Source organism: Melospiza georgiana, chromosome 1 (assembly GCF_028018845.1).
Source record: "Melospiza georgiana isolate bMelGeo1 chromosome 1, bMelGeo1.pri, whole genome shotgun sequence".
Lineage (NCBI taxonomy): Eukaryota > Metazoa > Chordata > Aves > Passeriformes > Passerellidae > Melospiza > Melospiza georgiana.
Window position 1 is genome coordinate 103,025,520 of NC_080430.1, and position 12,992 is coordinate 103,038,511.

Sequence of the window (12,992 nt, forward strand, 5' to 3'; positions counted from 1 at the left end):
AAAAATAAGCACAAAAGAAAAGATGTTTGCTTTGAGAAGTGTTGCACATTTGCAACTCCTCAGGAGTTAGGGCAAGGAACAGGTGCAGCATTACCTCGGAGTGAAAGGTGGTTTTACACAAGCAGACCACGTCCTCCATTTACACTGTTACAGTGGCCTTGTGATTAAGTCAGTTTGAAGCATATGTGTAATTCACAGAAAAAAAATTGAACCATTTCAGCCTTTTCACAGTATTTGCGGTATGGGCTTCTTGCATTCCAAGTAAAAGTTACAGAAGAAAGCTTTCCTCACATGAATTACTCTTTAAAGTGTGGGACTAGGAAAGGGAATGATGCCCAGTGAACAGCTGCTCATTGCGCGTTGATTTTCTGTTGATTCCCACCTTCTTCTGCTGTTTAATCCTGAGGCACAAAGCCCAGTTCCAAATGCAGCAGAGGGCTGCCCACCTACTGCAAAGATGCCATGCAACACTTGGTGTAAGAAGGTGAATCCCACCATCCTGTAGAAAACAGGTGCTCCTCTCCCAGGTCAGAGGAATCTAGGAAATCTTGTACTATTCCATCAGGGGGTCAATCACAATTATGGACATCATGATGCATAAGCATATTTATGGCCTGGCAAGAAGATCTAGAGTAAAACAAGCTATGGCAATTTCAGGATGTGATTGCATTTGTGTTTACAGAATCCCCAGTTAAGCTCTTTTCGTGTTGTCTTAATTCTCCCTCTTGTCATATATACACTTGCTGTGCTTGTTTGATGTGATGCCTCTGTTTCTGACAAGTTACCTGCTGTGGTCTCCCTTCAGGTTCCGCCTGGTTCCATTTTTGACTGAGCTGAGAGCAGTAATGGACTGGGTTTGGACTGACACCACTCTCAGTCTTTCCAGCTGGATCTGTGTTGAAGATATCTATGCTCATATATTCATCCTGAAGTGTTGGCGAGAGTCAGAAAAAGTAAGGAAACCCCACATGAGTGATTCAGACCTTCTCTTCCCCCATGCAGGAGGGAAGAGAAATAATCATGAGTCCCTAAATAATTGAGGAATCCACCACAAAAAGTTTGTTGGAAGACATGCCTGGCACTTGTGTTCAGAAATATCCAGACTGTTGGGTACTTTATGTTATGACAACTTTATGTTAGTTGTCAGCTGCTGTGAATGAAACTTCAAACGGTTTCTCTTTGGTGCCCAGCTGATTTTTCCACCATTAACGTGAACTCCAGAAGCGTGTGCCTGCTGGCTTAATTGCATGCCTGGGTTTCAAGGCTGGGGTTGGAAGTCCTGGTATTCCCACAGTCACACACAACTAAATGAGTAACCTGGAGGAGCAGGGAAGCTGCAGCTGAGGAGAAAGCTCAGTAGAAGGAAGAGCTCATGCCCTGCAGTGTAGGGACACTGGGTTCATGTAACTATAGAGGGAATTCAGCTGACTCCTTTATTCCAGGAGAGTCCGTGCACATCCAGAACTAAACTGCAGGCCAGATAAACCCACCATTTGTATCACTGAAATTTCAGTCTCTTTAAATCATTTAAGCTTCAGTTCAAATTAAACTTGCAAATTCTGGATTCTTTGTAACTGCTATAAAGATTGCAACCATATGCTTGCTCATTTTGCCAATTTTAAAAATATATTAAACATTATTTTAAGAGTGACCAAACCAGTCAGAAATTCTACATCTGTATTGAAGTGGATTTACTTTTAAGTGTTACTGACGTATTTCTACTTTTATTATAATCCTGTCTCTTAATGGCAATGGCTTTCTAAGTATATCACATAGATTAACTCCAAGCTACAGTGCACACAAATCATGCATATAGGCTTTTTCTCTGCGACTCCCACTTCTGCCATGAATGGAAGGAGTTCTGAAGAACTTCAGGAGTTGGGGAAGTAATAACCCAGCTCTACTTTGACTGTCTATCTCATCGCATATTTTTATGCTACGATTCACATGATGTGTAGCAGAGATCTGACATGGGAGGATTCCCGTGTCTAAGCTAGCATGTATGTTCTAATGCCATACAGAAAACTAACTGTGTTACAACTTTGCAAGTATTGTTGAAGGTACTTTTGTTCTCTCTCTCTCACTGAGGGGAATGCCTAAGTATTTGGACTGCTAGAGTCCCACTGAGATGTTCTATAACATCATTAGGAATGCCTGAACTAATATCCTCCAGACAAATAACAATAACAACAACAGCAATAATAATAATAATAATAATAATAATAATAATAATAATAATAATAATAGTAATACTACCACCCCTGCTGATCTTGACAGGATATTTTAATGAAAATACTATTATGTAGGATGAGACAAATTACTTGATACACTGCTTCTGAAAAGTAAATAATTGGTTTTAAATAAAGCATTGTATTACAAATGTAATATTCTCATAGGGCTTTATGGATTCATGTTGCAAAGCAAGAACAGTTTCCTGAAAGCCAGATTCCTGGGGTGTTTGAGGTGCAGTGCAGTACAGTGCATATTTATTTTGCACATGTGGTATGCAATTCATGGAGGATATGCTAGGAAACACTGTGGAGTTAAACCACAGTAAAAGAATTACACCAAAATAAATTACAGTGAAAGTAAGACATTTTACAGGATGGCGAGAGTATTAAGAGTATTCAATCATGAGCCAAATAGTGGAGGACAGGAATTATGGGCAAGGCAGAACAGACATGCCATGTGATTTGCTTTGAAGGGAGAAGAAAAGCGGTCATTTTGTCCTCAGAGGCTAAGAAAGAGAAGGTTGTTACATCAGCAGTATCCAGACTTTAGGAACAGCAACAAAATTTTTAACATTAGTTAATTGGAGTCAGTGTAGAAACAGATTGGATCAAGCCTGTGAGCTCTTAGAAATACTGTAAGTGAGGTGTGAAATGATTGTGGGGGTAGTGCAATATCAGAAATTTTACTGATTGTTTATGTCAGTTGCTGGCAAACAGTTTTCCTGCTCCCCCCATCTGCCACAATATACAGTTTGCAGCATTTCAAGACCTGCGAGAGGAAGTCTGCCTTAAGGAGTTCTGTGATAAAACTTTTCAGAACTGCAAATACAAGAAAGTGGGTCCCTCATTATAGCAGTTTCTGGAATAAATTGTTGTATCACTGTTTCAGCTATTATTTTATATTTTGTTCTTGTGAGTTCATGATAGCACTTAAACAAAAAAAATCAAATTATCCTACCTAAAGTCTTCTTTTTTTATGATTGTGAAGAATCAAAATCACAGAGGTTTACAATATTTTTCACACTGGACGCACATTTTGGGTTCACTTGTCACTTCTCTCTGTTGCCATCAGAAATTGGGTGCCTGTGCAGGTTTGACTAAAAAAATTTCAAAATAGCTGTTGTGATACGGGGTAGCAAATTACCACAAGAGATGGGAAGCCTTAAGATCATTATATATTCACCCATCAAATCTCTTGATAGAAGAGATGTTACCATACTGCTGTTTGCTTTTGCAGAGATATCCCCAACCAAGAGGCCAGAAGAAAAAGAAAGTTGTGAAGTATGGAATGGGTGGCATGATTATCGTCTTGCTGATTTGTATTGTCTGGTTCCCACTGCTCTTCATGTCTTTAATCAAATCTGTTGCAGGCATCACCAACAAGCCTCTAGATGTATCAATCACAATAACTCTAGGAGGTTATCAGGTAAAAAAGAAGAAACACTAAAAGCAATCTCTGTTTTTTGCATTATATTTCCTTGTGCCATTTCTTCTTCCTTCCATTCAATTGAACCCTCCTTCTTTATGCAAGGTACCTGGCAAGCTTCCATAAATGACCCCTTCTGGGTTTAAAGATATGTTAGTTTATCACTGATGTAAAATATTATCCTCATTTTCAATTCAAAACCAGCCTCTACTGCCAGTGGAAACTGAATAAATTATCCTAGAGGTCCACATGGTGGATATAAGGTAATTGTAGGCAGCTTGCATCTCAGAGGAAGGAGATTATAGCATTGTCTTGTTGACTTGAGTGCCATAATTGTCTTGGACTGTGATGCACAGGATGCTGGACTGTGTATGTAGCAGCCAATGTGAAGTAAATGTGATAAGCATGTGTTCTTTTTTTTTTCCCAGCCTATTTTTACCATGAGTGCTCAGCAGAATCAGCTCAAAAGTTTGGATCCGAGTGAGTTCAGTGACTTTATGAGAAGCTATAGGGGTAACACTGTAAGTGAAAAGTAGAATACCTCATTTCTTAAAAATGTGTTCATGTTTCCATGGAGGCCTTTTGTGAGTTTTGTTTGTGTAGTTGTAAGTGGTCATCAGTACTGTCATCAATTGGAAGGTATTTCTATAAAGAGGATTTGCATGAAAAGAAGTTCAGACACATAATTTGTCAGGACAGTGCTGGGTTATGGTGAGACAAGCTGCCATTAATGCAGCCATCTTTGCACAAAATCCTGAAAGGCAGAAACCCTAATTGTCCTGTTGTCTGAATGAAATCCTCTCCTCTAAATGACCCAAACCCGCAGGAGATGTGATGCTGTTTGTGTACTGCCAAAGAAAATGTACTGGGGACAAAGCAATGCCTTATGCACTTCTAAGCCCCATGCTCCTTTCTAGAGCACACATCTTTCACCTTCCAGTGGGGAATGGTGGTGCTGTCAAAAGAAAGTGTGCATAGCCTAGAAATTTTTTGACATAAAAATGTCCAAAAAGAGCGTTTAAGCGCAGTCTTAGTGTTTAATGGAGCAACACGCCCAGTTTCCACAAGTTTCTACAGGAAAAGGACTAGTAGTTAGTAGGAGCTATTGTATTGCTAATGTAACTAACATTTGATCAGATATAACTTTAAAAGAAGTGCTTGCTACTAGCTCATTAAAGAATTTGATATTAGAATTTGATCTTGGATCCTACCACATAGCCCATGTACAGTAGCACTAATATTGTAACCTAGATGCATTTGGAAGTTGCGAGGTTCTAGTTGGTTCATCCTTCGCAGACACTTTTCTTTGCAGGAAGATACTTAACAAAAGACAGAGTAAAATTTTAACTGAAGTTTAAATAGCCTCTACAGAGTTTGTTTCATGAACTCTTAGACTCGCTTTAGCCAACATGGCCATCAAACAATGAGGCCATTTTTGTTTTGCCTTTTTAGCTTGGCTATATTTTGTTGATTCCCCTTCCTATCTCAAGCCCCAGTTGGTACCTGAGGAAAATTATCAGTGCACACTACTGCACTTACAATTAATCAAACATTTAAAAATCTGTCTGACAGGGAAATGTGGTTCTGTGTCTTGTGAATATCACTGCACTGAAATTTTCTTTTCCTCTTCTGCACCTACAGGCTGCCTTGCAGTTTCTAGAGGGCTATGCTAGAGAAGATATAACTCGAGCAGACCTGGAGGGAAATTCAAACTCTTTGTGGACCATCAGCCCTCCCAGCAGAAATAAAATGATACAGGGACTTAGAGACTTAAATGCTGATTTCACTTTAGTTATTTCATGGACCATTCAGAGGTAATTAAACAGAGTTATTATGAGGTGGATGGATCATTTGCCAAGCATTAGCTCAGTAGAACAGGTCCACATTGCATTTTTGGTTTAGTTGTTTAGCAAATTCTATTGTATGGCAGAGCAAAAAAACAGAGTAGGAGGGAGAGAGCCAGACAGAAGTCAGTTTTGTTACATATGAAAACATTTGTTGCATGCAGTTCTCAAAAAATAAAGAAGTGGAGCCACTAGCAAATAGATTATTTAAAATGTCCAGGTGGAATTTTCAATGGGATTTGGCAGTAAGGAAGAAAAAGCAAGAATTTTTTATCCAGTTTTAGGTGTGGATGTTCCAATTAACTGCCCTTAACAACAACCTTGCTAACATTCATGGAAAGTGTATTCACTTAGACCTAGTTAAGGCAGAAAACCTATGAGGAAATACAAACAGAAGTTCTTCATCCTCTTATTAAGGAAGTCCGGAAGTGACACCAACAATTTTTATGTGCAAATACCATAACAATGGCACAGATCCATTTTGTTAAGACCTTTGCTCATGTAAGCTTTCTTTGGCCCCAGTGAACTGACTTTACAATGAAGTTCTTGAAAGAGACAGCCTGGAGTATAAAGTTTTTGCACTCAGGCTAGAGCACACCCAGTCACCAAGGTCATTTGCTGGCTACTGTCTGCCAGATGGGGTTCCTGTACATTACTGGATTAAATTGGAGTTAAGTCATCACTCTGTGGAATCCAAGTTCCTTTGCACCCTCCATATTTACATGTTTCCTTGGAAGTAGAAGCTGGATTGTTGAAAGACTATGCACAAGAAGCAGGTCAGTCTATTTGCTGTGGGAGCTCTGGACATGCTGGCTCCGTTCTTCCACAGTCAGAAATAGGCTTGTAATGAATTTAATGCAACTTTAGCTGACATCCCCCACCCCGCGCCCCCTTATTTCCCTAGAATCAGTGGCTATTAACTAGTGAATTACATCACTCCATCATTTCTGAGCCTCACATTAATTTTTAGTTCTGCTACTGAGTTTGCCCATATGCTTTCATGGCTACAAGCATTCATACGCTAGTGCAAGGCGACATTTTTCACCCTCAAATTGTATCTTGTGGGTTACGCTGTGAACGCGAATGACTGAAAATGTTCTGGGCTTACCACAGTGACCTTCTGCCTGACTGCTCCCTTTCTTCTAGGCCAGGAGGCCACGAGCAGCAGTAAGGTGGTCCTGTTGTGTCACAGAGGCAGCATACATTTTTACAAAGGCTTTCTGCCTTTGCACATCATCTGCCACGGGTGTTTCTCTGCAGCCCCCAGCAGCTGCCTCACCCAGCTTAGGTTATGCTCTCATTGTAGGTTCTCAATGTGTTTTCCCTTTTACTTACAACAGGAATCTCTCCCTTGGTGCCAAGGCTGAAATAGCATCAGATAAACTTACCTTCCCACTAAAAACACATACCAGAATAGATATTGCTAACATGATGGCTGAAAATCAACCGGAACAGGTGTAAGTTATTTTCTTTTTCTATTTATATGCAAACTTCCCCTTTGAAGCCTGATGTCCCAAGGTGGCCAAGCTTGTGCAAATGTTTCATTTGTCTGCCCATCTATCCCCCTCTGATAACAGATGCCAACAGCACTGAAACCAAGTAATAGTAATATTAAAGGTGAAAACTTGTTTCCTATTATAAATATAGGCTGAGAGGACCCAGAACAAAGGATCATCAACAACAAGCATGGTGAAGCTGTTAGTAACTTTTCTTTGATTTTTTGGATAAGCACAAGTTCAGTATATTCTTAGTTCAACTCATCTTTGAGTTACATCAGTCCAACTTGATCTGAGGATATTGTATTGAAGATTTTTTTTTCTAAATAAATATCCAGACTGTATCTCACATTGTTACTCCTGAATAGTACTAGATTGGCAAGGAAGTGTTAAATCACTGCAGTCAAAGGGTAACATCTACAGTCATTTCTGACATCAGACCTTTTCCTGTGATGGAAATGCACAAGGCATGCACTTCATATGAATATCAAACATTATTCTACAGATATATCCTTATAGCATTAACCATAGTGGTGACTTCTTTTAGATCTGAAAAGAGTCTGGCTCTTCCTCTTCCACCTTCTCACTGGGGATTACATTACAGCAGTAGCTTCTAAGTACTGCTAAGCCAACACATCATCCCTGAAGGCCACTTGATCTGATTTGTGGCCAAAGGAGTTGAAAAGTTTAAGCTGAGACCAACTGAGATTGTGAAAACTCTGAGGGGTTCTGATCTGTTAGTAGGTAGAAATTAGATTTGCCTTTCCTGTGCACAGCTGTTTTTCTGCACCCACGCACACTCATACATACAGACTGCTATTGCACATGTGATCATTGCAATTAAAAATACTGCATGCCTCTTTTCTGCTGTGTGAAGATACAGCAATATTTCCTGAGGTGATGCAGGGCCACAGAGGGTAGATTTTTCTCATTTGTGGGAAGAATTTATTAATTCATAATTCTCTCTTTGCAAAAGGCAAGCAGTAACGTAGACAATATAGCTGCATTTGCCTGTCTTGCAGTAGTTTTGTAGATTTAAGGTTTTTTTACTTGGTCATAAAGGAGAAATGGTTGTGATAGCTATTAGCCATTCAGATGCTTCTGCAGGAGGCTTTCTGCCACCTCTGCTGGGACAATTCAGCTGCTGACCCTTTCTTGGGCCTGTTGGAGTGATCAGAAGGGATTTTCAATTGCCACCCTTTTCTTCCTCAGCCTGGTGTATGCAATGTAGCCAAGTGTCACAGGATTTATCTGAGAGCTCCTCTTCCCTGGAATTTTTCAGTCATTTGAGGAAAATGTTAGGACAGTGTCTCTGCTTTTAATGAAATGTGTCTCCCTCTAGATACTGGTAATTTATTCCCATTCAAGATTATTTGATTTTGAGTCCAGTGGAAGAACTTTTACAAACATCTTTCTTTAGATGTTTGAAATCCGCCTAAAAGCTGTGAAAATATTTCCCAATGAAAAATTCTGGCAAAAATTCTCATTCTTTTCAGGTGTTATTATTAAAACACCACCTTGCAATTCTGAAGTAATAGCTGTGCTCACAACATATTTTTCTAGCTTGTTTACTACTGGCAATGTGCTGCCTTTATTATATACTTTATTGCTGACTGTAAAAGCAGCTTTGTTTAAACAAAATATGAAGTCTGCATTCCATGCAAACACACGTGCCCCAGCTATGTGGAATTCATGGTGTGTGAATGGTGGCGTTATGGACAGAAGTCTCTGCTGAAGTTCTGAAAAAACATAGCTGAAAAGTCCAGTTAATTTTCAGATGTGACACCTGAACACTATAAAGTCATAACTTAAGAATCACTGGGAACTGTGTATAGCACTTTTAGGTGTTTCTAAATTATTTTAGAGGTATAAAAATATGAAATATTTGATTTCTCATTTTTTTCCAGAACATTAGAGGAAGTTTATCCATACTACATCAAGGCTCCAAGTGATTCTCTGGCAAAACCCATAAAGCAGCTATTGAAAGGTATGTCTCCAGACCATGGAAAACAGAGTATGGTTTAAAGAAGTGCAAGGCAGCACTCACACTTGTATATTCACAGCTGCTATGGGGCACCTCAGTGTTGAATGCACTTAAAATGGTTTTTTACTTGGTGTCTGCAAGCTTGAGGACAGATAAGGTAATAATACAGTATAAGGCAGAAATGCATCTCCACATATTCTAGCTTGAATGTAACAGTAAGGACTCTAAGGATGAAGTCCATCTTCTTCAAGTCTATTTTAGGAACTCTTTTCCTTTGTTTTATGTGTAAGTGATTACAAGTTCACTTCTCCACATCTCCCTGCTACCTTACTGTGCACAGTCAGTAGTTTTGTATGTCTGCAAATGCAGCTCCTCAGCTTAAATAATAACACTGCATTATTTTTATGGTTTTCCAAGCTATTCCTTCCTTATTGGCTACAAAGAATCCACTTTAAATAACTCATTGAAATTCAGAATTCATCCATGTACTCACAGACATACAGAATACGTGCATCCATGCACATACATACATGTGAAAAACCTGTTGGGTTGGAATAGTAGGAACAAGTCTTTATCCAAGAGCAATTTTCTCAACAGAGGCTACATTTGGAGTTTGGATGTAATAGTAGTAGTGCTATGTAGTATGTTCTTGTCAAGGTTCACCAAGAAAAATAATTCTGAACTCAGCTCTGTGAGTAGAAATAAGTTATTTCTTCTAGAGTGCTTCACTGTCATTGTTCAGGTCCCTAATCAGAGTTTCTTTGAAAGGGCTTTAATGAATGCACTGCTAATGCACTCTCAGGAGGACCAGAGTTCATCTCCTGTCTGTGTGATCAGTATGCATAAAACAGGATAGCACCCTTTTGTTGGCACAAGAGAATAATATCTTTTATATCAGACACAAATGGTTTATGGTGATAGCTTCCCTTTAAGACACAAAAGCTAACTGCTACCCTTCCAGGTTCAATGTGTTTCTGTAAGTATGAAATGCAGAAGTGATGAGTGCTATTGATATTTTGGCCTGAAAATACCAAAATTATTTGACAGTTGTACAGAAGAGTATGTAGGTGATATGAAATATTTTACATATTTAATGCAGATTCAGATCAGATTTGCAGAAGAAAAAACACAGAAGTCTGGGTTTTATAGTTTTGTATACAGAAATAATGTAAAATGGAGTTGAAGAATTTTGATTCTGCATTGTTCAGTCATTTTATAATGCAGATGTTTGAAGTATCTGTCTCAAAATTTTTGATTTTTTCAATTTTTGTTGTGTATATATTAACACATTTTTTTTCAATAGACTGCAAGTGGGAAAATATTACAGTTTCCCTTGTCAAAAATGCATCTGAAGAATGGTGGGTTTTGAATCAGCTTGGAAAAAGACATAAAACACCTCATGAGAGTCTTGAACTCTTCATATTCAGTGATAAAGTCAGTCCACCAAGCCTTGGATTCTTGGCTGGTTATGGGTAAGAGGAAATCTTTACCTAAAATTAAATAAAGCACATAAGATAGAAGTAGAAGTGACTATTTGCTGATTTGGGGGTATATTGTTTGTCGTTGTTGTAATGTTTGAACATTATAACATTTTGAAAAGGGGTTTTGTGAGATTTTCAAATCCATGTCTATTAATATTATCTGTAGAAGGATTAATATTTGCAAGGTTAGTATTACCCCTGATAACTGCTCTCCAGTGGGAATAAAAACAGAAGCACCCTTCACACCAATTTCCTACTGAAGAGAAAAACCTCAAAATATGTTAGTTCAGCTGCAGGTCAAGCTCTGCCTGAACTCTGGCTGGTTTTGGTGCCTTCCCAATCTTGTAGCCAGGACCCTGGGTGTGAAAGAGTTATGAAATACATCTCCACAAACAGAGGAAGGCAGGAGACTAAGCATTCCCAGGAGATACACTCTTCTGGTAGGATCTTGGAGAAGTCCCCATAGAAAGATTATCAGGGTAAATGTTAGTTTGTCACCAGTTACATATACCTTAATAAAAAATATTTGAATCAGCTTGGAAAAAGACAAAAAACACATTTAATAAAAAATATTAAATATTAAACCTGACAGATTATTTGCTTTTAGCTGCTGTCTGATTTCCAATTGTGACTTCCAAGCTGTAGCAGGCAGGACATGTGACCATCAGCAACTGAGGTCAAAGAATTTTAGTCAGCCGCTAAACAGCAGTCAGCTGTTTATGATTCCAGATTTGTGAGGTGTTTGAAGAGATCTTATTTTCCTTCATCCTGTGGCACAGCAGAAACATGACCCCAATTAGAAATTGACGTTCAGCCCACTGACAGACTACAGTTAGCCGTGTGGATGAGCTTCCTCACACCTGGCTGCCCTTTCATGAGGCACAATTTGAACTCTTCCTTTCTTTCTTTTTAGCATTATGGGATTGTATGCCTCAGTTGTCCTGGTGATAGGGAAGTTTGTCCGTGAATTCTTCAGTGGGATCTCTCACTCCATCATGTTTGAGGAGCTGCCCAATGTAGACCGAATCCTGAAGCTGTGCACTGACATTTTCCTGGTGCGAGAGACTGGAGAACTGGAACTAGAGGAAGACCTGTACGCCAAACTAATATTCCTGTACCGCTCACCAGAGACTATGATCAAGTGGACTAGGGAAAAAACTAATTGATCTCTTTGGCATCACACTGCAAATCAAGTTGGTTAAATCTGAATTTTAAAGGAAAAAGAAAAAAAGCACAATATTCTCTTAAGAGTTAAGCCTTTTATAGCTGGGTAGCAATGATTTTTCACTGAAGGAATCCTGGAAGCTACGGCCTTAGGAATCCATGCTGCCTTTCAAATTAAGGATCAACAGTGAAGAAGGTTGAATGATTTGTTGTTTTTAATGTGCCACTCCTCTACAATCTGGGGACTGCTTTGTAATTTAATCAGCAAAAAGTTTGCATCTTTGTCTGGCTAATTTAATTTTCCAGACAACCATTACACCTTAGAGAGAAACGAAAGGAGTGAACCCACAGATGACTCCAGTGTACCTTCTTAATCCTCTCTGGAGCCACACAGTTTGGATTGTGCAATATGCTGTTGTACATCACTGACTTTCAAGCTACAGTAATGGGACACTGACGAGCCTTCAGGACACCCAGCACCCAGGGCCACACTGGGAACTGAAGACATTCTAGCCATACCCATTTGTAGAAAAGTAGAGGTTTTGATGTACAAAGGACACTGTGGACAAGCCTCTGTCAGCAAAAAAAGTAAAAACAAGTCAGAAAACAAGTAACAGTCTCTTGAAATGCCTTATTTTATTTGTACAGATCACATGAGACATTTCCACCAAACATCAATGACTTTTCTCAGGAAAAATCAACTGAAACTTGACACTTTGTCAAGATTAACTAATGGCTAGAATAATTATTGAATTCTGGGGTGTTCTGCTGGGCCATTCTCTTCAGCATTACTGCTTTCCATTGGATGAGAAAAGAAAGTGAAATTAATGACCTAATGTGCTACTTCATTTCTTATAACCCTTTAAAGACTGAGTAGTGTGTGCTTCTCTCTGCTCCCCATGACATGCTTTTTCCCATTTCGATGATTTAAGGCAACTCTTGTTTTGCTGTTAGCTGATATTCTTCTTCCAGTGTTTCAGGTATACAAAAATGTTTACATGTTCCAAGTCACATTTTTACATCTGAGACGGGTTTTTTTTTAAGTTCCCAAATACAGACATACATATGAGCTTGAGAAAGAAATGCCCTTTTTTTTAAAAATTGCTATTATTAGTGAAGCAAATGGCTCATTGCAGCATGAAAATTTACAATTGCAATGTAGGTTACTTTCCATGTCAAAAAAAAAAAAAAAAACTGAGAAAAAAAGTAATTGAAAAAAAGTAATGTTAAAAGGATATACTTGTAGTTTTGATTCAGTAATGACTTAAAGCACATGTTGCAAAGTCATTTTAGAAGTATTTTTTCCTCTGCCTTTTTACATGAAATGGGAAAAGTTTGACATTCTTCTTAATCTGTGACAAATAAA

The 12,992-nt window shown here is 38.7% G+C and overlaps 1 protein-coding gene across 1 annotated transcript in view; it reads left to right on the top strand.

Annotated features, from left to right (window-relative positions):
- PIEZO2 (piezo type mechanosensitive ion channel component 2) overlaps window positions 1-12,756 on the top strand; it is a 286,006-nt gene extending 273,250 nt beyond the window's left edge. Inside the window, exons 47-54 of the mRNA XM_058036495.1 lie at window positions 806-953; window positions 3,469-3,657; window positions 4,086-4,178; window positions 5,299-5,471; window positions 6,842-6,958; window positions 8,905-8,984; window positions 10,285-10,453; window positions 11,376-12,756. Of these exons, the coding sequence (XP_057892478.1) occupies window positions 806-953; window positions 3,469-3,657; window positions 4,086-4,178; window positions 5,299-5,471; window positions 6,842-6,958; window positions 8,905-8,984; window positions 10,285-10,453; window positions 11,376-11,628 (1,222 nt within the window). The 3' untranslated portion in view covers window positions 11,629-12,756. The remainder of the gene's footprint in view (window positions 1-805; window positions 954-3,468; window positions 3,658-4,085; window positions 4,179-5,298; window positions 5,472-6,841; window positions 6,959-8,904; window positions 8,985-10,284; window positions 10,454-11,375) is intronic.
- The last annotated feature ends 236 nt before the right edge of the window (window positions 12,757-12,992 follow it).